Source organism: Podarcis bocagei, assembly GCF_964188305.1.
Source record: "Podarcis bocagei genome assembly, chromosome: 5".
Lineage (NCBI taxonomy): Eukaryota > Metazoa > Chordata > Lepidosauria > Squamata > Lacertidae > Podarcis > Podarcis bocagei.
In genome coordinates this window covers 48143893-48171386 of record NC_138129.1, presented here as the reverse complement: position 1 = coordinate 48171386, position 27494 = coordinate 48143893, and the positions used below count along the sequence as shown (strand labels likewise).

Sequence of the window (27494 nt, the reverse complement as noted above, 5' to 3'; positions counted from 1 at the left end):
TTTTGAAGGGGTAGGGAAGAGTGATTCTTTTTTCTTTTCTTTTTACGTGTAACAAGGATTTGAATTCTATGAGCAGTGCAAATGAAGACAACAGCTATTTGTGCCTGGAGACTTTGACAGCTCAAATGCTTCTGCTCCGGATGCTCGCTGTCAGTTGCATGTTAGCAATATTTGGTATTGTGAACTACTTCTTTTAGCAATTTCCTGCAGCTGGGTAGCAGTCTAAGCGGAGCATGTACTGGGCCTAATGATTTAATCTTCCTGTCACAATCTGCGGCTATTCGCAAGCCACAGGCAACACATAGGCAGCAAAAGGATTTCCCTGGAGGCCTGAAATTTAAACGAGGGGAAACGATGATTTTTACAGCAATTATGCAAATGCCAACAGATCTTTAAGAAACAGCAGAAAGGAAACACAGACTTAACCAGTTTGTTACACGGCCTATGCAATTTATTTACAGTTTGACATTCCCATTTTGGGCTTCTCTCTATTTAAACATATTCTAACAGTTTTCCCATGTGACATAGGACACAGGAAGGAATCAGTTAATTGGTGGTTCCATATTCACAAAGATTAACAAAGTCTGTAAACATTTTGTCAAGTTTTGTCGGCGCGCGCACACATGCACAGAAATGCAACACAAAACATCTAGATGACACTTGGGCCCTAACAGGGGCAGAGGAAGGGGGCTGGGGGCAGACCGCCCCGGGTGTCATCACTGAGGGGGGTGACATTCGACGTGGCGGCCACCCGTGACTCCCAAGCCTACCCCGAGCCGTCGGGGGAAGGGGCGGAGGTGCGCCGCCTTCCTAGTGGCCTTCTCCCTTCGTTTTGACAACTTGGGGGAGGTTTGGGAGTCGCGTTTGGGCGGTGCGCCCTTGCCCCCTGCTCCCAGGCTGCTTTCTGGGGGGGGGGGGAGCCTCCCCTGAGCTGGCAAAAGGAAGAGAGAAGGGAGGAAGGCTCCTGGCAAAGCAGCGCAACTCCCTTCTCCCCCTGAAAGCAGCCTGCTATGGGCAGCTCACTCTGCCCTCATGGGCGTCTCTCCCCCTGAGACACTCGCCCCGCCCCCATGGCCCCGCCCCCAGGTGCACAGCATGTGTGCCGCTCTGGGTGCCGGAGCAGCTAGCTCCGCCTCTGGGCCCTAACCCTGATATCTGTGCACGCATGTCTTCAAGGCCTGTCTAATTGCTCAGGTGACGTCTCTCCAATATAAAAAGCCATGACATGAATTCATTTATGACTGTTATTCCACAGATTTTGCACCCTCTCCATAACAGCCCTTCTAGCTCTTCCATCAGAGAACCTTTGAAAGCACTGCCTTATTCCAGGAGGGGCTATCTCGCCCCTGCCTGCTTCTGCGCCTGCTTTTTATTGCTTTACGGCTGACACATAGATTCCTTGGAGAATACTTTCCCCCACACACTCTGGTATGGAATATAAAGAATCAAGGAATTGATCTACAGTCCATTTTTAAAGTGCCAGAGTTTGGTGGTGCCTGAGCTTGTGGAGCATGGTTGTCATCTGATTGCTTTATTGAAAGTCCTTGGCCCATCAAACAGCGAATTAAAATGTAAAGCTGGAGGTTTTTAAGGACTTGCTAAACTATCTACACCACCCTTTTCAGGAGCATGGCATGTGTTTGGCCTCTGTTGGCCTTGCAAGTCTAAACGGTGCTTTATGAACAAGTCCTAAAATGATTTTCAAGTAACATTTCCTTCTAGCTGAGAAATGATATGAATGGACAACGATAAAACAAGGAAGGGCAATAACCTTCTTATAGATCGCAGGTATGATGAATTCTGTGTAATCCACAATAGCATTTAGTATCTTCAGAGTTTTTCCTAATATGCCATCAGTTCACCTCCTGAAAACTCTGGCTGTGACGTAGTTGCTGGGAGAGCCATTGCTCTGAAGTATGGGGTGTGCCTTTTACAACCACAAGGTCTCTCGGTAGTTCAGTCGTTGTCATTCTCCCACAGAGATACTCTGAAAAGTTTTTATTAGGTTTTCTAGACCAAAAATGTAGCCATGATCTGGTCCCTCATAGACGGTGTGATTAAACCTAGAGCCTTTGTTGGTTGTATGAGCAAAGTCAATCATACGGACATCCACTTTGGGGTGGCTGTTTCCATGTGGAAGAGAGCAGCTGCTATGCTGACAGTGTCCCTGAGGGTGATTGTCTGAAGGCGTTGCTTTCTCCAGTCCCTCATAGTTTATGAGAAGCGAGCTGGAGTAGAACCGGTAAGAGTTCTGTTTTTTGATGATCGACAACAGAGCCTTCAACTGAGACACAATGGGTTCCACAAGATCCGTTCGGAGGCGATTCCCATTATGAAGGAACTGCAAGAGGGCTTGCCTGAAGCCGTCTGGTGAGAGTTTCCGCCCATAGTACTTATCTTTGCAGAGATATTGAACAGTGTCTGCCTGGTAGACCTTGGGAAAAAGGAACAAAGGACAACACATTAGCCGTTTGAGAAGTTATTTTCAATAGGTTGTTCTTATTTTTAGGGTGTTACAGGAATCTTAATTGTTTTAGCAACAACAGCTACTCTGAGGGGATATTGTTACTGATTTTCAACAACATGAGGACTGTACTCTGTTTTTGCATAAAGAAGTAGGAAGTGTTTTTCCCCCCAAGCTATAATATTTAGGAGGTATCTTTCACCTTTCTATGCTAGACAACCTTCACAAATCAACAAATATTTCAGGTTTATTATCTCCATATTTTTTTTTACAAAGGAAATAGTCAGGCTAAAGCTGAGCTGTAAAATCAATAATGTTATTTTTCCTAACGCTACATTCTCAGTTGGTATATATTATAGTTTCATTCCAAGCCCTATTTCTTTGTTGAAGAATGTACTCTCTGATGACACACCTGTGTGCTTCTTTTCTTATTCTGAAACACTAGAATGAGCTGTTCTTACCTGCATCCCACAAATGCGGGCTCCAAGGGATGCTGATGTGCTCTGCTCACACTTCTTTATTTGGCGTGCTTTCTTCTCCTCTGATGCATCATCACCATGCTGTCTGGTTCCCATCTTCAAGTCCAGAATGCAAGGGCATTTATATTTGGATACCACATTTTCAAGCAACAAAAATTCTGGACACATGAGTTAAGGAAATCAAATTTTTTTTTTACTTAGGTTTACAACTGTAGCAAAACTTTGCAGTCCACCTGCGCTAGCTCTCCTGACCAGCTTTTTGTTTCCATCTCAACTCATTTATCCTGGGGGTGTTCTACTGCCTCTGAGCTGTCCATCATTTTCAGTCACTGCTAAAGGCTGGTGGAGGCTTTCCAGGTATAAAGGACACCAACCAATGCATAAAGGTTGCTAGGAAGTTCTTATTACATGATTGGGCTTTGAGATGTGTATCAGGAGCTGGGCCTTACATGACTTCAGACAGATTTTTGTGCATGTAGACTCTCCTCCCCCCTTTTTTTCACTGAGTGACATAAAGTAGAGCTGAAAGGAAAATCAGAGCAAATCCAGACTGCTTAAAACTTCCCTTTGAAACTTTTACATTTGAATGCATAGCTTTAAAAAATTGTCAAAGTGATATTAGAGGAGTGCAAAACTCAGCTTTTCATATTTTGAAACTCAGCTTCCTATACACGAAATAAAACAGTGAAGCTAAAAATCTATGAGATGCAATTCTCCTCCCTCCGATATTGTGAACATGGTACATTGTGACAGAGAACTTCTGTTATAAGGTGGACTAGAGATAATATAAATAAACATTTATTTGCATTTTTTCGATTTATTGTTTCAGTATTTTTGAGGCAAGGTTCATACAGAGCTTGGGAATGTGGGCAAAATCCAGCATATATTAGTTGTGACTAATACTGTGATACCTGCCTGCTTGTAAGTATTTCCCATTGAGTTCCATGCACCTACTCCCAAGTAAGTGTTCCAGCCCTAGTCCCACTGAAACAAATGCCATTACTTATTATGACTAAACTGTACGGGATTGTTCCTTATGTATTTCTATTTTATCCAGTACTACTAGAGCCTAAAATTAGAACAAGTTATCCACGATATATATATGTATGTTGAAATGCTCATCTATTATTAAAAGTGAAAGGGATACTGGGAGTTCTGCATTGCAACCTTGGGATTATAAAAATAAAATAAAATGTAGAAAAACAGCTAGGAAAAAGATACGATGAAGTTTGTTCTCATTATACTTCGAAGACATGCGGTTTAGATGCTGTTTATGGCAGTACAGTCCCCAGGGATTATAGCTGTTCTTTTCTGGCTGGTTCCCATTGGCATCCTCCATAATTGAAGACATGTCTCTGTGGTACTGAAGGTCTGTCTGTAATACCGCTTTCCCCTGGCAGCTACGCACAATGCAAAAGAAAAAGGAGGGGGGATATGATTAGCCTGCTATCTAGAAGTAATAGCCTATCATCTGACCCTAAACATGTTTGCAGGTAACTCACAGGGGTTATGTTCTGGAGATGGCATGTATATACAAAAACATGTATAGTCCAAGCAACCCTTTGGAACTGCCACATGGGCAATCTTACCTTATGGAGATGGCATGCTGGTCTTACCTCCCACCCTCCCAGCAAGGCTTTTAAGCTCTCCACCTTGCCCGAGAGGCTCTCAAGTGGATTTTTATATGCACTGGGAAAACCCTGCACAGAAAGAGCTCTGAAGCTCTCTGTGTTCCATGCATTTGATTTGTGTGATTTCGACCGGTTTGTTTGCAATCATGCAAAGTTGAAATTGTGTAAGTTAAACATGCGTAAGCGCCAGTGACACCAGTAAAACTTAGTGCATAGTTCTAAGCCTGGCTGGGATGTGTCATTGAACTCTGATGGTGCCTCTCGCATGTCTGCATAGAGAATAGAAAGGTATGTGCAGAAACTACCCAACAAAGGTAACATTTACATCCATTGCCGTGTCCAATTTCCCCTCTGGCCCCAACCACTACTGCCATGTGGCCCTTTGGAAGGCTGCCCAGACAGGAATGCAGCCCTCAGACATTCTTCATTCCTGGTTTAGTTTATGAGGGAAGGAGATATGGCCCCTTACTGAAGCCAAGTGCACTAACTTCTGTTCAACATGTGATGCTTTAAACAAGGACTTTGCCACTGAAAAGAGTTACGTCCCTTGGTATGAAAGCTGAATGCGTTTCCAATTGCTCTCAGTGCTTTTGCATTCCTTGGGATAGACTAATGTTATGTGCAGTTTCTATTTCCATGTGGAATTCCCATTTCTTGAGCTACCCTCAAGGATGAGGACAACCTGAGTGCAACCCAGGTGTGTTCACTGCTGCTTTGTGAAGCAGGGGCATTGCACAGGTGCATGTTTTGCTGGAGGTGGGCTCCTTACCTGTCTTTGGCGGTGTTTGTGAGTGGGCCATGATTCCATTTGACAAACGTGTGGTCACCACTGCTGGTGTTTGCCTGGTTGAGCTTCTGCCAAATTGTCATTGAAGACTCCTTGGAGGCATTGTCCAGGGAACTGCGGTTATCCGTTTGCGGGCAGGCTATGAGGCTCAAATTGCCCATGCTGTCTTTCTTGAGGTGTACAGAAACAATACCTTTAAAGGAAAGACAAAAATGAAAATGTGAGAGATGTAAGTTCTCCTCCAGTACAGTATATTGGTGCTGGGAGGAGCAAATAAGTTCACAAGTACTTTTAACGAGACAGTCAGTTACGTCCACTGAGAACCTCTGCAAATATTGGTTTCCTCCAAATTACTTAGGGTGGAATTCACCTAATAAACCCCATTTGCACAACAGGGATTCGCCTCCCCCAATGGACCCCCCCCCAAATTAGCTCTGGGGAAATCAGGGGAACCCCTAAGAATAGCACTTGAGGTGGGGTGGGGGGGGTTGTTCCACCTGGCAAGCTGAAATGCTTGTGCAGATGGAGCATTCATCACAATGCAATGTTGGATCCCACCCTTTGTTTGTGAATTTGGTTAGTATGCCATAGAAGCCATTACCTACGTTTGATTAGGGCAAAAATGAAATGACTGTGGCTTCTTGGGATGCTATCATACAATCACAGAATTGTAGAGTTGGAAGGGACCACAAGGGTCGAAAAATGCAGGAATCTTTTGCCCAATGTGGGACTCAAACTCAGGACACTGAGATTAGGAATCTCATGCTCTACCAGCTGAGCTGTCCCAGCAGTATTGCGTGAAGCACACTTAGCTTTGGAGGTCACCTGGGCCTCTAGCAACAAAGATGGACCCAGAAGCACCCTCAGACTATGAACCTGCTCTCTGTGGGGAGTGTGGCTATATTGTGCGAAGAGAACTTACGAAAGCATTTGTAGTTGCATAGGAAGCTACAGACAGTTCTAAGCTAGTTCTATTTAGATCTTTGACTTTCAGGAGTCAAGCATGTTCCCTGGCATGCATCAGAAAACAGTACTTGACCTCTCTGAAATGCCTTTTCCTTTCATCTCCACTCCAACACTGTACTTCATATGAAATCTATCCTATAAACTGGAGCGTGGGGCAAATGACCTAAAGTGCAGCATGGGTGTGTGTGAGAGAGAAGTGGGTGCTGAACCTTCCCTTAACCTGAAGCCGCTTTTCTTATCTCTGTCGCTCTCAGTGGAAGTTACATTCAGTATTTCCACTGGGGGAAATGGCTAGGGGAAGTGTTTTAAGAGAATAAAGTATGAGTTCAGTGGTCTCTTCCTGCACTTCAAATTGATCCCAACTCCCGGTTTACAGGAATTCAGCAACAGTTTGATTTTAAGGCATGGCTCTCCTGCCATACACAACTTTACTTCACTGTTAGTAACTGTTCCTGTGCAGAACCCGAACCTTCAAATAAGGCAATCAGATAAAAAACGAGTTCCTGAAATCTTACAAGCGTTCTTAAAGCTTGATTGTGTTGTCCTGTCCCCCCCAACCTCAGCTGCCCTCTCATCTGTAACTGGGATGAAAGCAGTGGTAAGTGGTCTTATTATCTACCCTTTAGCCTTTCCTTTATATATGAGATCTGCTGCTTTGCATGTTCTAGAATACCACAGGCCCTTACCCACATTGCTCAGATTTCACATGTGTGGCAATAGGTATTGCCCTAAAATAAAACACCATGGGAAACGAAAGCAAGGTCTGGCGTACTTAAGACAGCGGATCTTGTTGTTGGAATATTTTAGAGCAGGATATTCCAAGCAGGAACAAGTGTGACGGTATCGTACCAAAATAGCCCTCATTATTGTTCATTTGTTTATTTGGGTTTTAACTTGCCATGTCCCAAAGGCTAAAAGCTCAGAATAGTCCATGGGCAGAAAGCCTGTTCTTATCCCTGATCCTTAAACCCGTGAGACCCATTGTGGTGCAGTGGTTAGAGTGCTGGAGACCAGAGTTCAATTCCTCACTTGGCCATGACGTTCCCTGGCCAGTTGCTGCCTTTAAACCTAGGCTTCCTCACAGGGTTGTTGCAAGGATTAAATGAGGAGGGGGTAGAACCATGTATGCCACCTGGAGCTCCTTGGATAAAAGATGGCATATAAATGCAATAATAATAATTAACAACAGTAATAATAGTTTGGGAGGGCAGTAGTTCCAAATTAGTTGTCTGTTGCACCTGTGATGCTTCAGCTGAGGTTTTTGTTGTTGTAAAAAGAAACAAACAGATGCTGTATCAAAGTGGTTTTTGAAACGCATGCTTGCACAATTAAAAAGCTGCCTTGCACTAACTGCAGAGTGGCAGAGTACTTTGCGGTCGTCGTCCCCCAAAAAACCCCCTACATCCACATTTTCTTTTTGTTTTATATAGGCCATTGAGAAACAACATAAGCCAAAATGGCATGCCCTTTCCTCAAGGAAAAACAAAGGTGATAAAGCCAGAGAAAGAGGGAAGAAAGAGAAGAGGCATATCTAAGAAGGGCTGGTTGTAGAGATCAGATAAATTCCAGCCCAAATGCCTTTTCTCCCCCTCTCCCCCCTGGAGGGCAGAACCTCAGGTTTGCAAGTGGTGCTATACCAGAAGAATTGTGGCCTGTATGGCTGGATAAACCTTCAATATCCTACATCCAAATTGGGGCTGCGAGGCAACCACTTGAAGAGCCATCCCATACTGTGAAAATCAGGACTAAGGTATAGGATTAAGCCACGGGTTGTGACAAGGCAGCCCCAAAGAGAGAGTCCCTAATCTACTGCGCCAAACTTGCACCCTGTATTTCAGTGAAGTTCCTTCCTGCTGACTTTAATGGGACTCACATGGCTGAAGTGCCAGATGGGTAACCTTTTACATATTTACTCCACTCCCAATAAAGCCTGAGTGATCACACTTGGAGCCCAGAACATCTCAAATGACAGATTGCTTTCGGGCATGGCTTGCAGAGGAGGCAGCTTTGACCTTTGGAAGAAAGGCCAGCGGCAGTTGTCCCTCTTCCTTCAGGCACAGCCACACTGCGCTTTTCATCCCCAGCTCTGACTTCCGCACTGCGGGGCCAGCCGAAGAGTCTTTTGCATACTGACTGCCCTTTCAGGATTAGTCAGGACTCCTCTGGGCCATGTGAGCTGCTCACAGCAGTGCCCAGAGGCTTCCAAATCTTCTGGTGGGAACTTGGGACAGAGCAGGGTTGCCAACTGACGCCCTTCTGCCCTGCGGCTGTGTGCTGGCAGGCATTTTACAGATGTTGCTCCACATATTAGCCCCTTCCACAGATACCGAGTGCAGGAGATTTGATGAAGCATGAGCACCTGGTTTTCTTCTCTATTCCAAAACCTGGAGATAGCCAACACCCCCAATTTTGTTAATATTTGATGAGTGGCAGAGGAATCCAAACCACGGCCAAGCAGTGGTGAGATATGATGGAGGAACAGAGCCTTGATGGCGCCTGACGCCATCAAATGGCAACAGTGAGTCTGGCTAAGGATGCAGCACATCCTGAGCCTGCTCAGTAGCTCACCTGCCCCTCAATGCCCCATTTTGGGGCTTTCCCTAAGCTGTCAGAAGCTGGAAGCCCACCGGCAGACCTTCCACCTTGCACATGCTGGCAGAGCTATTGTGGGCTGAGTGGATGGAGACCTCTGCCCCATCCAATACCCCCCCCTCCAGCAGTGCAGACTGAGGGTTTGGATTGCACCCTAAATGTATTTTTGTAGGTAATCTCCTGCACCATTAACTACAGAAGCTGTTATCTGTCCACTGTCTTACAGGGGGGGAAATGCTCATAAAGCACAGCATCTTCTTACTCTACTAACCTAGTTCTGCATGTATTTCACATTCAAGATGCTTCCCTAGCCTGACTCAGATATCCTAAGCAGGTGTTGTCTCTTGGTGATCAGCATTAAGACTCTTGGGGCCCTCCTCTTTTTCACAGCTGCTCAAAATGGAAGACCAGCACAGATATATGTCTGTGCTTGAGTGGCTGCTCCCACAGCAGATAGCTTCTGTGCTGCAGAGTTAAACCAAAAGCAGAGACAGAAGTACTGAAAGGTCTCTTGTTTTCAGCAGAATTGGCCAGTGTTGGGCAATCTGAGATCAGTATGATTTCCACCTCTTGATTATGGGGTGTTGGGAATGCTGAACTAACATGCTCTCAACATGCAGAAATTCTTGGTCCTGACTCTGGCTGTATACCCTAAGAGGTGGGGGGAAACACCAGATCTATTTTTGTTCATGAATCGATTAGTGTTGTGTGTGTCTGCCAAACAAGGAGGAGGGAATAGACACTGAATGGCTGCATAACATAACATTTTGTCCAAGACCAAGAAGTCTTAAACATAGCCTAAAACTCATGCACTGGAACAGAATCAGAAATTTTGGAAGGGATCTGAAGGACCATGCAGTCTAATATGAGGCAAAGCATCCTATTCTGTAGGCATCTGTAATGAATGCCAGCTCAATTCTTCTTGAAAATCTCTGAGGTTCTGTACCCTACCTATACTTGTTAAACTTTGTTCCCAATGATCAATAAGCTAGTGGCAAAACCCTGACATACCCAAAGTGAGTTGACCTTTCATAGGTTAAAGCAGCAGTGAGGGAGCCACTTCCCTATAGTTTATTTCCATGTCTCAACAGTTACATTTGGAGGTTTGGGACCAATTGGTTGGGACCCACACTTTTTGCAAATACAACCTATTTCTCTTGACCTGATGCAATTGGTGTATACTAATTGGAATGGCCAACCAGTATTTTTATGGCAAAGCTCAGTCGAAGAATGGGCTAGAGAATTAATCTGTTGCAACAAAACTAGTCAAGAGTTTCATGGCACCTCATTTCACTGGTATGTGCAACATATGATCAAAAAAACCACCAGCACATGTAACTTGGTTTCAGTGCATGAGCTTCTGCAATGGGCTTTGCTACAGTTTAGAATATATCACTGAAGGGGCAAAAGCTGTTACCAGATTTCTACATCCTGAAGGCTTGGTTTAGCCTTCATTTTGGTACCCCTGGTGATTCAGTTGGGGTATGTGTATAGCAAATTAGTCAGGCAGAGAGTATTTATAGAAGGTATCAGCATGCTAGAAGCATCTCAGCAATTCTCAGAAGCTGTTTTGCTATGTAGCTCCCTAGCTCCATTCTTGTGTGTATATTTTTAAATTAATAGGCACATTTATTTACTGCCATGTGCAATATGAATCTGGGCAGAACCTGGCCTGAAAAACAAATCTGTAATTTCACAGTAGTTCTCAGCAGGCAGCTTTGGGGGGGGGGGGAGAGAGAGAGAAGAGCAAACTTGTCTCAAGGTCATTTTTTCCTCTTGGAAATGCATAAAAGGAGCTGTCGTCTCTGTAAACAGGCACTGCAATTCTATGCATGTTTACTCTGAAGTAAGTCCCACTGAACTTCTAAGTACATATGGTTGCAGCCTAGATTGTAGCAATAGTCAAGCAAAGTTTTGCAAAATGGCATTCTTACGCAATGGTCCCTAGGCCTCTGTGAAGCCTTCAGGGTGTATAAAAATAGAACCAGGTTCCAGCCACACTGGTGAATCCAAGCCAGAGAGCGCACAGGTATTCCTTTTGACATTTAGGCTACCATTTTGCCTAATGGAAAAGAACAGAGCCAGCCCAATATATTTCGCTGTCTAGGCTGAACAGCTAATGGCACTCCTCCCTCCACATTAAGGTAAATAATAATGAAGGCTGGCCAAGTGTTTTTGGCAGCTGAGGCAGGAAATCCCAAAAGTGCCTCTCCCTGGGAGTAAAATATACCATTAAAATTTAAAAATTTGCTGCACAGTATCTTGTATTGATTTTAGAATTATTAGTACCTTACCTTTTTATACCATTTAAAAATAATTATTGTATATTTCTCATTGTTGTTTTTTTTTAAATATCAACATTGTTTTAAACTACACATTTAATATTATACTTATCAAATTTTATTGTGTTTTATGTGCTTTGTTTCCTTTTTATATTCTCTACTGGGCATTGACTGAAATATTTATATCTGAAGCATCTAACTGATGGCAGACCTACTCATGAGTAAACAATCCTGTGGCCATTTGAAGCAGCAGGCAGGGTGCAGCCCATCCTGGGAGCAGACTTGCGCCATGAAAATTCCTCTACCTTCCCTGCCTCCCCCAACTCTAGAGATGGGGAATGTCATCATGCAGACAGCAGCACAAGAATCCCCTGGCTGGAACAATAAGGTACAAACTAAAGAAAGAGACTGATACAAGAAAAAAATCTGCAGAGGGGTCTTGATACTCAGACAAGGTTCATGGCTTCGTCACTGGAATTGTGGAGATGTAAAATTGTTTTAAAAGTAAAGAGATACATCCCAAGGCTCTTTCTCAAATGGCCATTGAGGGAGCATTAGTTGCCTTTACTGGGTCATGAATAGGGAACACCTCGCATATCCAAGACAAAATATTGGCAAGAGGCTGAGCTAAAAGAGAAGCCTTAAAATGCAGGTGCTCTCTCTAAAACCTCTATATGTTATGCTGCTATGGAAATCTGCCAGCCCAGGGCATGAGGGAAATGCTTTTTATCTTGCCTCAGAGAGAGAGGTGGAGGCATAAGGAGTTTGGGCTGGGGCAGCGTTGTCTTCTGTTGCTTTACTTACAGTCACTAGGGGGAAGTTAATTAACAACAGTGGAGGAAGTGTGTGAGCTGAACTGCTTTTAACGTGCTTTAGAAAAAATAATGGGAGTGAGCGAAATATTAACTTTTTGGTTAAGGCAGGCAGCAAAGCGTTTGATAGAAGAATATCAGTTTAAGAGCCTCTTATCCCATAATATATATTGATAGTTCACTTCCCTGATCCTATTTTGAAAATGTATTGATTACAAGCGCTTTTAGATCTTTAAGGCTCTCTCTTCTTTCACAGATGTTTCATTCGAAACACATTTTATCGTGGGTCTGTGTAGATTAGAGTAACAAAATTTTGTTTTTAGATTTTAAGAAGCATACTTCTAGATTCCTAATTTGTTTCTTTTTAATCTCTTAACTATGTATAAGCGTCTCTATGCTTTCTTAAGTACTTATAGGCCTCCCAATAGCCTGGTTCTTCGGGCAGCTTGTAATAGAATTAAAAACAAGCTAAAATTTCATTCATTTGAATAAAACATGTGGGACCGGTAATAGGGACTCAGAAACTAGCTGATTAAAAATCTCAGGAAAAGGTCTTTGCTTGGCACCAAAAATTCAGTGCGGTTCAACTCATCCAGTTTATGAATTGCTTCACACAGGAAAAGTCCCAAAGCAATTTACAACAACAACCCTATAAAATCCTTTAAAGCAAAACAAACACACTAAACATGTTCATCCACAGAAAACAAAGAATATAAAATCAGCCATGAAGCCCATGTAAGGATGAACACCGAAAACCAGGTCACAGCTAAAAATCAGAAAAGATACCAAGGCTGGCATTTCACACCTAGGGTACCACCATTGAAAAAGCACTTTCCCCAGTAGAAACCCACTGTACCTCACTCAGCAGGGGCATCTGGAGAAGGCCCTTCAAAGAGAATTTTAAGGTTTGGGTAGCTTCAAGTGGTGATGGAGAATTCTTCAGGTACCCTGGTCCCAAACTGTGTAATACTTTCAAAGGTCAACACTGCCATTTTTAATTGGTCTCAGAAACAGTTTGGGAGCCAATGAGGACAGGGAAGCACGGGTGTGATATGCTCATATACACTTTTTCCTGTATACATGGGCGTAGCCAGTATTTATGTTGGGAGGGGGCAGGCTTCATCTTAGTGGGGGCAGAACCTCAGTTAAGTATTGGCTATGCCCATGCCTGTATATATTTGAGGTCCTCTTCAGAGGCCCAGTTCTGAGCACCCCCAGCCAGTGAAGTGAGGGAGAGGGTCTTTTCAGGCACAAACCCCTAGCTATGGAATCGCCTCCCCTGAGAGGTTTGCCTGGTGCCTTTTTAATAGTCTTTTCAGCATCAGATGAAGAACTTTTCCTTCTCCCAGGCTTAAAAAAGAAGTCAGAACTTCCCCCACCTGGCACTTTAGAGCAAGCATTGCTGTTTGGTGAGCTGAGAGATGGTGGAATTTGCCTTCTGGAGCATGCACTACCTCTCTGGGAGAGAGGAGATGACGTCAGCTCTAGACACATGATCCCCAGTGCCAGTTAGATTCAGACAAGATGCCTGGTGTTATGTATCTTGGCTCACCTTACAATGTGACTTAGGAGAGCAGGAAATGGGCAAAGATCAATGCTGAGTGTTAATGTTGTTTAGACTGATGATGATTCCATCTGCCTGCCCTGCCCCCATGACTTTGCTTTCTAAGACCTTGGATTTCACATCTAAACAAGCACAGCCTTCCAGCAAGTTGCTAATGGAGAGGAGGGGAGATCCCACATTCACCTTTAGTTAATGATAAATAGCATGTACAGTGGTACCTCGGGTTAAGAACTTAATTCGTTCTGGAGGTCCATTCTTAACCTGAAACTGTTCTTAACCTGAGGTAACACTTTAGCTAATGGGGCCTCCCACTGCTGCCATGGCGCGATTTCTGTTCCCATCCTGAAGCAAAGTTCTTAACCCGAGGTACTATTCTTGGGTTAGCGGAGTCTGTAACCTGAAGTGTCTATAACCTGAAGCACCTGTAACCTGAGGTACCACTGTATATAACACTTAATGGAGTATTTTAAAGCTTTACATCACATACATAGGGTTGTATCCGATGCTAGTCCTACTCAGATCTTAGTTGGATGCAGTCCATTATTATCAGTAATCCTGACAACAACCCCATGTTGCAGGCTGGGAGGAGGAGTAGCTGAAGCTGACGGTGGTTGACCTGCCTAAGACCACCTAGTGAGTTAATAGAAGAGGCGTCATTTGGCCTTCCCAGGTCATGCTCTTCTTACTCACAGAAGTGCATCAGCTTATTTGAGTACAGCAACATGAATACAGTATATTAACCTTATGCAAGAAGACTTCACTGATTTGGGGGGGTTCCTGCCAAGAAGAGGGACTGTCAAACAAGCACCTGTTTCTCTCTAAATCAATTCCAGGTGGCAGCCTAGCTCTGTAGGGGAACCCTTGGGGTCTCATTAAAGAAAAAGATCAAATTATTGCTGAGCAAGGGGATGGAAGTGCTTCTGGAATTGTCTCAGTGTGCTTGATGAAAGATCTGTGCCAGATCACAAAGAAATGGCAATATAACAGTGTAACTGCATAAGAACGCTACAGTGGTACCTCAGTTTACGAACTTAATCTGTTCCGGAAGTCTGTTTTTAAACCGAGGTGCACTTTCCCATATGAGGCCTCCCGCAGCCGGTGCCCTTCCACCGTTCGGATTCCGTTCTTAGGCCGAGGTAAAGCTCTCAAACCAAGACACTATTTCCGGTTTTGCGGAGTTTGTAAACCAAATCGTTCTTAAACTGGACTGTTTTTAAACCGAGGTATCAGTGTATTCAGAAGAAAGGGATGGACAATTAAAATTGCAACCTTAAGAACAAACCAACCCAGCATTGTCAACAAGTAGCACTCATTGTCAGAATTAAAACTAAAAGTGCATGTATACTGAAGGGTTGGGGTGGCTTGTAACAGTAGCTGTTGCCGTTGCAGTTTCGAAGACATTTTATCAACAAAAAGTGTGTCTATTAATGCTCAGCTATAGGCCTGCTTTTCTCATTCTCAGATGCAGTCTCATTATGGGAGATGAAATGTGCACAGATGGCCTCCTCAAATGGAAATAAACACCATGAATCCCAGGCAGTATTACTTACAAACAGACATTGCAACAAGTGAGATATTTGCACTGTCAACAGGGAAATTCTAAATAAGGAGGACACCAGAGGCCTTGCCTCTCAGTTGTAAATGGGTTTCCCCTTCTCTTCCTGTTTCTGTATCTTTGAAAGGAGCTTGATCCAGCCCCCTTGTCTTCCATCCTCTTTCCCTCCTGTTTTTTCATGTCTCGTTCCCAGATGTACCTGTGAAGTTTCCTGACCATCTGAGATTGCAGTCCTGACAACAACCTTTTTGGGGGCTTGCAGATGTTTGTTCACACAAAGGCACAGCTAGCATGAAAGTAATATGGGTTGTAGCCTGACCTGATAAAACAGCAATGGGAAAACTGTGTCTCTCCAAATGCTGCTGGACTACAACTCCCATTATCCTTGATTATTGGTCAGAGGGCTACAAGTTCCCATCCCTGCTGTACAAAACGTTGGCAACATTTTATAATGGTGAAGTCACCGCTTCTTGTTTTCACCTTCACCGTTTAATCATGGTTTTTGTTTTCAAATCAGATGGAAGCTGGTTTGAGAGAAAGTGCACCAATCAGCAGTACTTCTCAGTAAACTACAGGATATGGTTGGATGATGGCTAATGTCACACATACATGGCTTCAAACACCAGCAGCGGGAGCCCATTGGAGTCACAGTAAACAGTAATGTGTACACAACCTTAGCATGATGAATGTTAGATCTAGCCCCATGTTTTCACTCGTGTATCAAATTTCATTTTCCTTCACAAGCAGCAAACAACAACTGGCCTACATATTTTGGCTACTTTTCAGCAGCAAATAATTTCTCCATGGCACAGGTGTTTTTGTACTGCAGAAAGCAATCATGTAATTGTAGACTGAGCAGTTTCTAGTTCTGCTTGCACAATGTCTTCAGCTACAGGCTGTGACTGTGAGAGTGACGCAGGCACAGCACTGACAGTGGAGTACTGAGCACTGACAATCCTGTAACCCTGATCAGACGGAAATTAAAAATTATGAGTGGTCTGATCTGCATGGGGAAGAAGGGGATGACAAGCCTTCCTCACCAAAATGCATTATTGGCAAAGTCCATTGCCACTGTTGCTGTTCCCCCACCACACTCTTTTCTTTCAGCTTTGGTAACTTATGATGAGGAACCACAGATGGCACCCCTCTGGGAACCAGTGGCGTAGTGTGGGGGGTGCAGGGGGGCCCGGCCGCACCGGGCGCAACATATGGGGGTTAGGGTTAGGGGGTGCAAATCCACGGGTTAGGGGGCACAAATCCACGGGTTAGGGGGCACAAATTACTTGCCTTGCCCCGGGTGCTGACAACCCACGCTACGCCACTGCTGGGAACCATGCAATAAACACCAGTCACTGAATGCAAACCCTCTTTCTTGCATTAACGTTGAATCTTGCGGCCTGATTTTAGTTATGTTTACTCAACATTCAAAGGGACCTACTTCCAGTAGATGCTGGGGTTTTGAGCCTACCTTTGTACTGAGGTGTGAATCGTTTCATCGCTGCAGGGAGAGTCTCGTAGAACCACTGCTCCTGGGAGACGAGGGGTTTGCAGACGGTGTAGTCATCATACTTCATCATGCTCATGTGGCCTCCAACCTGGTGAATAAATGGCTCCAGCACAATCCATTTTCTAGAATCCCCAAGGTCCAGATTATTCTGCACCACCATGGTGCAGGAGAGGCACTGGAGACCTCTCTGTGTGTCTCTGCTCGTCTCTCTTAGATGCTAAGCCACGAATGGAGAAACAACCTGACTTTCGTTCTCTCTAGCTGGGAATAGAAGATGTCTTGAGGCTCTTCACGCCAGCAAGTGAGCTCAGTTCTAAAGCGCCTGTGCCTTCTGGCCGCTGAGTAATCCTCTGAGAACTTTTCTGTAACCTAAAGCATAAATTAAGCAGGTCAGAAAACAGGAACAAATTGCTTCCTCGCTCCCAATTCTCCACCATCCAATGCAATTCCCATAAAGGTCAGACACTTCACAATCATTATATGTGCTGATTTCTGGGCTAAGGGAAGGCTATATAGCCAGGAAATGAATGCATATTCCACATAACACACTTTTAGAGAGATAGTTATGGGCTGCGTTCCAAGGCCTGAGGTATGTATCCAAGGTGGACCCAATTTAGATTGCATGGATAAGGTTGGCAGAGCAGAAAGGTAAGGAAACATGACCTAGGAGAGCTATCAGGTTAATGTGGCTCCCCTGAAAGCAGCTAGATCAGGGAATTCCTACTGCCAGCTAACATAAAGTTATTAATAAGCTCCTTCTCTCTCCTTATGGAGACTCCTAGTTGGGAGAACAATCTCCATTTGCTTACTGGGGAGCTGCTAATGAGCTTTTCTACTTTGTCTCTGGGACCCCAGGATCAGGACGTCCCCTGCCAATAAAGTGACACATTGGGAAACCCACATAGGACATTCCTCACCCATTAACATCTTGGTGTCAACAAAAGTGGATTTTGCCTTTCCCTCATGGAATCACTTCACCTCCCTGTACCCACATCTTCCCGAAAGAAACCTCAGATCAGGATGTTCCACATCTCCTAACACTACGACACAGGGAAAGGTTTCCCTTTTCCTTGTAAAGTCACAGGACAGTACTTTTCTTTATTTTTAACCTCCTCCTGCAAGGACAATATATTTATATATGCCCTGATGTGACTTCGTGAGGCAAGGGGGAAAGGAAAATGTTTGCTAATGTCATTTTATTGACTGGTGTGGTATGTCCTGATCTGAGTTTTTTTAATAGAAAAACCGAGGAGGGCACACACAGAGAGAGGTGGACTGTCTGTCTTCCCTTGCTCTCCTCAGGGCACCCTCCCAAGATACAGCATTCACCCCTGACCACAAGGAAGGCCCACCCCATGACCAGCAGCAGTGACTAGAGGATGTTCTTGGCTGTTCTTCCATGAGATTGCTCACCAACTTATTCTATGCAAGCTCCAGGATAGACAGTTATGCAACAGGTGAAGGTGGAGCTGGTGCCACAAGAGGCACTTAACCCGCTATCCTTGCTGTCTGCTGAGCCACTGTCAAAGGTGCAAGAGCATTGTTCTACCAGCACCAAAAAATGGTGTATAGGAATGCTTCGCTGATATCAAATAAAACATCCTCCCACTTCCCACTTTGGGAACAATTTTTATTTATTTTTTTGCAGATTTAATATTTACCTGCTTCTTGAAAACATTAACTACCCTACACATGTCTATATGTTTAGATCCATCAGATGTTATAAAGTGTTCTGTTTTAAAGTCAAGAAAGAAGCAAATGTGTCACCCAAACAGTAATGGAAAAATATATATACTAACTTTAGCCAGTAGAGGGCAAGAATGTACGCAACTGGTTCTGTACAATCTGCTTTAAATATCAGGCACAGGGGCAGATCCACACAGTGCAGTCTAGTAAAATACACTGGGGCTTCTAAGAAAACAGGATGTGGGTTGGGGTGCAATGCTGCCATTTTAAAATGTATTATAATATATTTATTGCATCCTGATCTTTATTTGTATTTGTACTTTAAAATGTCTGCAAATCACTTGTGCAAAATGTTATGCGGTATAGACATTTTCTAAATAAATGAATTTGAGCCTGACAAACTGAAAGAAAGCCCCACTGAAATAAAGAAGAGTTGTTTTCAATTAGATATGCTGATTTAAAATATCACCGCCTGATCCTTTTTAGACTTGGCCATTAAGTAGACATGGTTTCTATCCTCCCAGAGGTTGCAGACACAGATAGAATAGAAATTTGGCATATTCAATCAAAATGCAAACAATTGCCCAAAGCTATTAATCACACACAAAATGGTTAAAGTTTGAAATAATTTAAGTGGCTAAAATATCTACTTTTATAATCCACACATAGTCCCTAAAGATGTCAATATGTCAATATGCTTATCTTAAAAGCACTGAGAGCTGGGCTTCCACAAGACTTACAAAATCACTTTATACAACAAAATAGTGCCTCTGGGACTCCTCAGATCCATTTCTACTTTTCCATGCACTTAAAATATGGAATTTACCGCCATAGAATGTGGTGATGGCCACCAATTTAGACAATGGTTTTAAATGAAGATTACATAAATCCATTGAGGATAAAGCAACCCATGGCTAGTTTGGATGCCTATATATCATTCTCTGCTGTCAGAAGTAGCAGGCCTTTGAATGCCAGTCGCTGGGGCTCCACAGCAGGACTTTTGTGGACTACCTGTGGGCACCTGCCTGGCCACTGTGGGAAAGAGGATGCTAGACTAGAGAGACCTTTGCTCTGATCCAGAGGGGCTCTTCTTCTGTTCTTACTGAGTTCCAAAATTAATTGTTACATCAGTGGCTGGATGGGACACCATGGGCGGCTTCACCAAGAGGCAGTAAGATAATCAGCCAGCTTAGCCTATCGTACTGTTATGAATTTGGGTGGGAGGAACTAGGCTGTATGCAAGATCCTTCTAACGCCTGGATCCAGCAAGTGTTAAAACATAAGCCAGGCTATGTTGAGGAGATTGCTTGGGTGATGGACCATTAAGAGAACAAAGGAAAGAGAAATGCAGCACAAAAGGAAGTCCAGATCAGCCCTTAATGAATGGCACCATCTTTTCCCAGCCCATAAGACCTGCATCCTCTATTGCCTCTGAATACTAGTTATAGGAGTCAAGAGTGGGGAGAGGGCTCAGGTCATGTTTGCAGGCTTTCCCATTGGATGAGCAGGATGCTAGGCTAGATGGGCTTGGGTCTGATTCAGCAGGGTTTTGTAATGTTCTTAACACATCGCACTTGTACCATTGCAGCCCATTAGGCAAATTTGCTCCTAGCTGATGAACTAAGCAAGCCACTAGCCACACATTGTAGCAAGGCACTTATTCCAAACCAAAAAACTGCAAGCAAAGGAAGCCATTTCAGAACGAAGCAAGGAGGACTGTAATGGGCAAAGTAGGTTGCCAGTGAGTAGCGTGGCAAATGCAGGGTTATTTTTTGGTGAACAGCAGGGTGTTAAAGCAGTGGTCTCCATTGGTGCCAGGTGGCACAAATAGTTACATATCCAACTTTGCAGTCATATATGTATATTAAGACTTGAAAGCAAACGTTAGTTAGCCTATTCCCAAAGGCCAGATTTGCAGCAGAACTGAGAGTGCAGAGTAAATGGAGCCCCTTTGGAAGTCCTAAAAATAGCCAGCTGATTTAAATCTGCTTCCCCCATTGTGTAATTCAGTCTCTCATTGCAGCCTGAGACATTTCAGACAGACAGAGAGACAGACATGTCTCTCTGTTGCTTTGTTGAAAGATTGCCCTAGTATCTGATCGAAAGCCCCCTGCAGATATTGGGGAAAGATTTGGTTGACTTCAGCTAGCACTTTGCTTACTTCCATACAGACATTTCATGCACAAAGACAGGATGTGTAGCATTAGTCCTCAGTGTTTTTCTAAATCTACTTTTGCTCCTTTTCCTTCATCTGAAAGAATAACTGTCTTGGGTAGCAGAGTGCTGAAAATGAAAAGCTTCATTCTCTGTGAGGAGTCAAGTTCCAGCACCAAGGCCATAAATCCTTGTGTGCACAGACTCTGAGCCCTTTTAATCTTGTATTTCCTTTCCTGAAAGAATATGATGTTCATAAAGTTTATGTCTGGTCCCAGCATCCCTCATGTACAAGAAGCAAAGATACAGTTTGCTTTACTGAAGGATTTATATGGTTGCTCTGCAAAGCTAGAGGATTGCAGACAGCAAGGATGGGAGAGGCATTAGCCAGGATTGATATGCTGCTAAAATGCTGCATCTCTTTGCCTGTGATTGCTTGGGCATTTGGGATAATGGAGGAACTGCTGTTGCTTTGGCAGGTGGTTTGTGTACCTTTAGTAAATTTTCTGTAGCTGTCCCTTGGTCTCCCCCCTGCCATAAGATATATCTGAATAAGTGCCAATATTTTGGGGTGTGTGGCTATAAAAGCTTCCCCCCACTTCCTGCACCATAGTTGGCAGACACTTCTAGCTACCTTCATAAAAATGCTTCTGGCTTTCAGCTTTTTTTCATTTCAGTATGGATCTAGGCCAGTTTGGCACTAAGTTCTGTGACCACCCTTTGCTAATTTAGGCAAAGGGAGGGTATTTTGCAAATATGCATATGGTACAGAACTACGAATAGGAATCTCCCTTGCTCTAACCTTTAGGGGGCTGAGCATATGGCCTGGAATGAACTCAAAAGGTACTGTGAAGCTGATCTCCAATTGCAAGGCTTTTCTGTGCCTTAGTCTTAATTGACTTTAATATAAGGTTACCAGATTTTTTCCCCAATGAATCCGGGGACAATTTTTAACTTCAGTAGGAATGATAGGATTTTGTCAGGGGACTGATTTGTAAATCTGGGGACTGTCCCCGGGAAACGGGGAGTCTGGTAACCTTACTTTAATAATGTTTGCAATCAGACCAAATTGTGATCTGAATTTGGTGGCAGCACCAAGGTGGGAAAATCACTTTTTAATGGGGGCATAGGAAGGGCAAGAAGTTTGTCCCCAGTGACAGATTTCTGAAAGAGAAAAATATATTTCACTTCAACACTCTGGTGTTAACACATTTTCCTCTGTAGTCAATCATATTGATTTTGAAGAGGCCAACTTTCAAGTAAACATGCTTACAACAGCAGCTTTATTTTAATTCCCAGTGTAATTAGTATGTGAAAAGTGACTTTCCTTCAAGTAGCGGTCCGTGGAGAACAAGTAGCGGAGATTAAGTTACTTGTCCGGTGTGTGGGTGTGTGCTTCTGCTCTTCCCTCCTCCTCCTCCAGCATCAGCTAGGTCTGAAATATTCTGCTATGAACTGGAGGTTACATCATGGGTTTATTGACAGTCAATACAGATTTATTAGGCTAGCTACCTCTCCTGTTATACCGCAAAACAAATTTGATCTCAAAGGCTGTGATTTTTTTAACCAGAGAGTAGCGGATTGGTCAAAATGTACCATCACCAAGAGAGTTTTTTAATGGAATGAACTGGTCACATCATAACAAATACTCCCTCTTCACCTCCACAGCAACATTAAGGTTAAGATTTGAGGAACATACCCCTCAACCTAAGAGTTTAGTGTTTCAGCCAAAGACTGCTATCATACAATCTACTCAGCTGTGTAAGCAGATCTCATGGCCTTGGGCTTAGATCTCAAAGGCCTGCTAGTTAGAGACCCCTCTATAATTTTCAATGGGAATAATACCCTTTTTGTGCATGTTATAATATATTTATAGAATACAAGGTCTAATATTCTAAATTCTGTGCACTTAAGATTGAAATACACTTGCAGGTTAGCAAATATTTGGCAGCCTTTTCCCCACTCAGGAGCAATATGGGGATGTTGTAGAAACACTTACGCAGTGGGAACTAGAGAAGAATATTCAGAACGCTCGAAATTCTCTCTAACATGAACAGCAATGCAGTGAAGTTTTGTAGAACTGAACTTAGTAGGTTTCACTTATTCAACCCCCTTGATTCATATTCCATCCTCATTGTCTAAGTCTGACCCTTTCTGATCCAAATGAAGGCTGTATACCCAAGTTTAAAGATCAACCACAACAGTCTATAATTTCAGAGCAAAATCAGAACCTTCCCTCTCTAGAGCTAAAATAAGACTTTGGTGAATGCACAAGATAGTTACTCACTCAGCTGTTCCTTTGATAATCACCAGTATATGCAAAGGATATGGTGGTTCACAACTACCCCAGATTCATCCGAGATGTTGATCCGCTTGGTTTGCTTGCTCTAATGCAGCCTTGCTTGGAAGTCCAGCCTCAGTATGTGAGTTGGGCTGTAAGGGAGGGAAGCGAATTGGAACACAAGGTGTCACCTGATCTTCTTGGAAATTCTTGACAAGCATCTGTTATGTGCAGCCGACAGCTGACGCAACTGGGCTTGGAGGGGGTTAAATGGCGACAAGGAGAAGGAAGAAAAACACTTGTGACATTGATAGGGAAAAACCTGTGACTGTGGGCTGCTTTTAATATTTTGCATTTCCTACAAAGGACACTGCTCTGTCTAAGTCAGTGCTAATCAAAGTGGTCGTCCATGGACTGTTGCCAGTCTGTGAGCCATCGGCTGCTGGTCCATGGCGACTCCACCACAGTCCAAGTTGGGTGGGACACTTCAGGGACCAAATATGGTACTTGTCCATGGCACATTTTTTTGGAGGGGGGCATTGCCAGTCTAGGACATCAGACAGCTTGAGAAGCACTGATCTTTGTGACAAAATGAACACTGCATGCAGATCGCCATATACATGTGCTCGCATGTATTAGCATTTGCCACAGCTTCTTAACATGTGCACAGCTCATGTGTATGAAATAACATAAAGACATGGGCATTATGGTCAAACATAATGACACCCAGGTCCCCCACCGACTGTCATTGTTACTTGGAACTCTTCTATAATTCGAGTGAGCAATATATTTATCGTAATATTCGAATCAGATTAAGGGACATGGAAAAACGAAACATTGAGTCAGCTGTAAACAAAATTTGCTCCCCCAAGTTTTATGGTTTAAATCCAACAGATAACAAGTTCACTTAGATTGCAAAATGAATAATTCCAGTCCAATGCAGGGCCTTTATGTTACCCCATAGCTTTTGTCAAGGGCAGATATTTAAACATCCCCAGAAACGATAGACATTGCAGATGTTTTTTGAACGTGCTGGACACAGTAGAACATATTCTCTTCTACTGTCCATTGTATACCCAGCTACGCAAACACACGCTATCCCCTTTTCTGGGTAGTCTAACATTATAGCACAATGAAAATATATGATTCTATCTGTCTTACATTAACCCAGAAGTAACTGCAAGGGTGGCTGAGTTTTTATCAATAGTATCTCTTGGAGTGGTGAATGGCACTATTTAGCAGGAAGAAACGCCAATGAAAATCCTCGTTCTTACATATTTTTACATGGCTGTTTATTTGTATATATGTTAAAATTTTATATATGGGTGTTTTATGATGGCCTTTATTTGCAATGCCTAATAGAGGTTTGGAGAAGAAATAGACTGTCATTGTTACCTAGAACAGCTTGCCTTTGAGGGGAAAGTGAAGCATCTGATGCAGCTCAGAGCTGGTTAATGTAATAACTGCTGAAAGTTGCTGGTACCATCTTAGGCAGATGCATGGATACGCTTGATTAAAACAGCACAGTCAGAATGAAGGTTCTTGCTCAGTTTCACAGTTGGCATCTCCCAGAACATCCCTTCCTTGCCCCAGCCACAGAAGTGAGATGTGTGCAGTAGCAAGTTGAATGAAAGAAGTAGCTTACACCAGACAGCATTTGTGATCTGCATGCTTTTATAAGGGTCAGGCCTTGCCAGATGCTGTGGCCCATTGCCTTTCAAGTGTCTTCTCTGCTCATCTTGCTGGTTACCCTGAACTTTTCTTCTTTGGACAGAGCTGGAGCTGGCATGGAGATTGAATCTGCCTGACACCCCTCAGATTCCAAATTCAGGAGTCATTGCAAACTTGAATCCTGATACTTGTCCTCCCTACCACCCTTCCAGCCAGGCATGACTTTCAAGAACATTCTGTGCATTCCAGGTGGCTGCAAATGGTGGATACTGCCCACAAGTTTGGTGGTGCTCAAAACCTACCTTTAACAAACAAATCCAAAGTCAAAACAAAAACCAGACTTCACATTATCACACTCATATAGTTGAATTAACGCCCTCCAAATGCTGCACTTTCTGTCACTAAAGTGAATTAGCATATCCATTTCACCCATAAACACACATTGAAAAGATGGGGAAAACATCGTACTTCTTCACAACTTTGACTGATCCTACAACAGGATGGTAAAATGGTTTTTAGAGGTAGCTTGAGGAATGCAAAACAATACAAGGTTGCATCTGCAACATTACAGCACATTGCTTCCCTCATAGAATCCTGGGAATTGTAGCTCCATGAGGGGTGATCTACAGCTCCCATGCTTATTTGGAGGAAACCATGTGCTTCAAATGTATGGTGTGGATATTTCTTAGTCCTTCTCAGTCTCCAGTGAACACATTTCATAGAATCATAGAATCATAGAGTTGGAAGAGACCACAAGGGCCATCGAGTCCAACCCCCTGCCAAGCAGGAAACACCATCAGAGCACTCCTGACATATGGTTGTCAAGCCTCTGCTTAAAGACCTCCAAAGAAGGATACAGGTGAGGGCTCTTAGTCCAATAATTAGTAATAGAATGCTACATTAAAAATTTGAGGAGCAAAAGTATTCAGATTTAATGGAGTGATTTCAATAGAAATTTTGGCCTGAGATTTTGTTGCTGCTGTTGCGATGATAGAAAGGTAGGACTATAGATATATAATCCTGATGTATCGCAAGTATCGAGAGAGACAGAGACTCATCTACACTTCTGCTTGTACTGTCACTCCCCCCCCCCGAAAATCCACTCCTTAATGTTGAATCGGAGCAAACATTAGCGGAGTTTTCTGCAGATTGATATTTGCTCTGATCAGGGCCAGTCCAAGACATTTTGGCACCTGAGGCAAACCACAAAATGGTGCACCCACTCCCCATCAGGGAAGAAGGGGTGAGTGAAGTTCTACATCAGGAACAAGTGTGTGTGTGTGGGGGGTAAAAATCTACACTGGGATTTGCTGCTCCTCTGGATCCTGCCACCTGAGGTGGTTACCTCACCTTGCCACATGGGTTGGCCAGCACTGTCTCCAATTCAGCAATAAAGAGTTCATTTTCTCAGAGGAAGTGGTGGGACAAAGAGAAAACTGCCCAGATCCATGCATATGAGGCACAGGACAAGAGGAAGTGTGGATGAGCCCAGAGAGAGATTGCACCCAAATTTAATCCCAGTTTCAGTTGGGTGCTGCAGTCAAGAGTCTATTAAAGAAAGATGTTGCATCCAGCCTAGGACGCATGGATGAACAAGAGAACAAATTGCTGGAGCAGAATTCCACAATCCTGGTCTTCATTGCCAGTTACACCCCCTTCCGGTTAGTTTCCCTGGGTAGGGCTCTACTAGCCTTCAGTTCTTTGAACTAAATATTCTTCACATATATTCTGCCTTTTTATTAAGTCCACATTGTGTTTTGGGACTCCCAGATGTTATCATAACACACGGATCACTGCTAACAATTAGCACTACACAAAGTGATTCATGTGGCTGAAGCAAATCGAGTTTTGCATGATGGGGAAGAAAAGTATTCTGTGGTGGGAGGGAGAGGTCATATATAAGCCAGGCTCTGGGAACACAGGGACAGATTAAACAGTTCTTTGAACTAGGATGCCTTGTTCGTTTGCTGGGAAATTATATCAAACCCAACCCGTGTCTTCCCCTCTGCATAGCCCGAGGAACCCTGCTCATATCCAGATGTCATTTCTGATCTGACTCCTCAGTCCTTACCTTTAATGTTTTGCCTATGAATTACTTTTTAAACATTTATGTTATGTGGATCTGGAGAACTCCCTTTGAATAACTTTACCTCAGGCTACAGAGGGAGGGAGAGCAAGGTTTTTGCTTGGTTTAAATGATTCTAAAGACTCACTCTGCTGCTTGGGGTGGTGGCAGCGGCAATTTGGCTGCATAAACAGCATCACTCATAGCCTAAATATTGGAAAGAAAAGGAATGATGAGGACTCCAGGTGACATTAATACATATTTTCTGATGTTACCACATGCATCAGACTGAGATGGCAGAACAGACAGTATCTCTTCAAATGGTAGATTGAGGATACCTCTTTTGAAAGCTTTCCCAAGTTTTAAAAAAATTCCCTACAGATAGAAAACTAGCATATGAGGGAGAAGTGTTCTAGTGTAGCCCTTTGCTTGCTTACTATTTAAAGGGAGTAATTGATTTAGAGAAACATTTAAAAATGTAATCTCTTACCTAGAAGCTGAAGTACCGCAGTCTGTTCTTCAACCACAGCATTCTATTCCTTCATTTTACTGCACAGAGCAGCCTAGGTTACAATGCATTGCGACTGGGATTCATTTAATCAATTTTATTTAATCCTGATTTATATTTGCATGCCAATTAGCCACGGCCAAACCCAAGGGGTCTGCATCTGTTTTACTGCCAAATATCACTGGTCCAAGGCCTGCCTTGAAATGACAAGAAGCAAGTAACTCAACATGTTCTGTCTGACTTTCCCTCTTTTTTTCTTGGGTGTGAGTGACAAAACCACTTCAATCATTGCTATAAGTCAGTAGGGCTGCTCAATTCCCTAGGATGTTTCTCAGTTAGGTAGGGCTGCTAAATTCACTGAAATGTTTCTCCTCAAACTGCTGGCTCAATTCTGCAAAATTTTAGTAGAATCAATGTTTATCGCCAACTAGCCTGCTTTTGAGCTTGGGATCCTGTTTGTATGAAGCATGTGTTCCACCACTGTAGTATG

The 27494-nt window shown here is 43.4% G+C and overlaps 1 protein-coding gene and 1 long non-coding RNA gene across 3 annotated transcripts; one reads left to right on the top strand and one right to left on the bottom strand.

Moving 5' to 3' along the window:
- Positions 1 to 429: 429 nt before the first annotated feature.
- IP6K3 (inositol hexakisphosphate kinase 3) lies at positions 430 to 22926 on the bottom strand. Of its 2 annotated transcripts, XM_081195861.1 has the most exons (6): positions 22767 to 22926; positions 16601 to 17008; positions 5344 to 5554; positions 4165 to 4343; positions 2926 to 3101; positions 430 to 2434 (listed from the first exon to the last, which is right to left on the bottom strand). In XM_081195861.1, the coding sequence occupies exons 2-6, from the start codon at positions 16797 to 16799 to the stop codon at positions 1967 to 1969; spliced, it is 1233 nt and encodes a 410-aa protein (XP_081051987.1). In that variant the 5' UTR covers positions 16800 to 17008; positions 22767 to 22926; the 3' UTR covers positions 430 to 1966. The 2 variants fall into 2 exon arrangements, with proteins under 2 accessions (XP_081051987.1, XP_081051988.1); XM_081195862.1 differs by lacking the exons at positions 16601 to 17008; positions 22767 to 22926 and adding an exon at positions 6843 to 6952.
- LOC308587946 lies at positions 11035 to 16243 on the top strand. Its single transcript, XR_014008573.1, has 3 exons — positions 11035 to 11063; positions 11394 to 11589; positions 15040 to 16243. It is a non-coding gene; the product is annotated as an uncharacterized lncRNA (long non-coding RNA).
- Positions 22927 to 27494: the final 4568 nt, after the last annotated feature.

Bases quoted from the DNA above. Each gene is read 5' to 3' on its own strand.
- IP6K3 (XM_081195861.1), bottom strand. From the start codon at position 16,799: ATGGTGGTGCAGAATAATCTGGACCTTGGGGATTCTAGAAAATGGATT. The intron at 5,555-16,600 runs GTAGGCTCAAAA...TTTCCTTTAAAG, and splicing joins ATTCACACCTCAGTACAAAG to GTATTGTTTCTGTACACCTC. The intron at 4,344-5,343 runs GTAAGGAGCCCA...CATTGTGCGTAG, and splicing joins ACAAACACCGCCAAAGACAG to CTGCCAGGGGAAAGCGGTAT.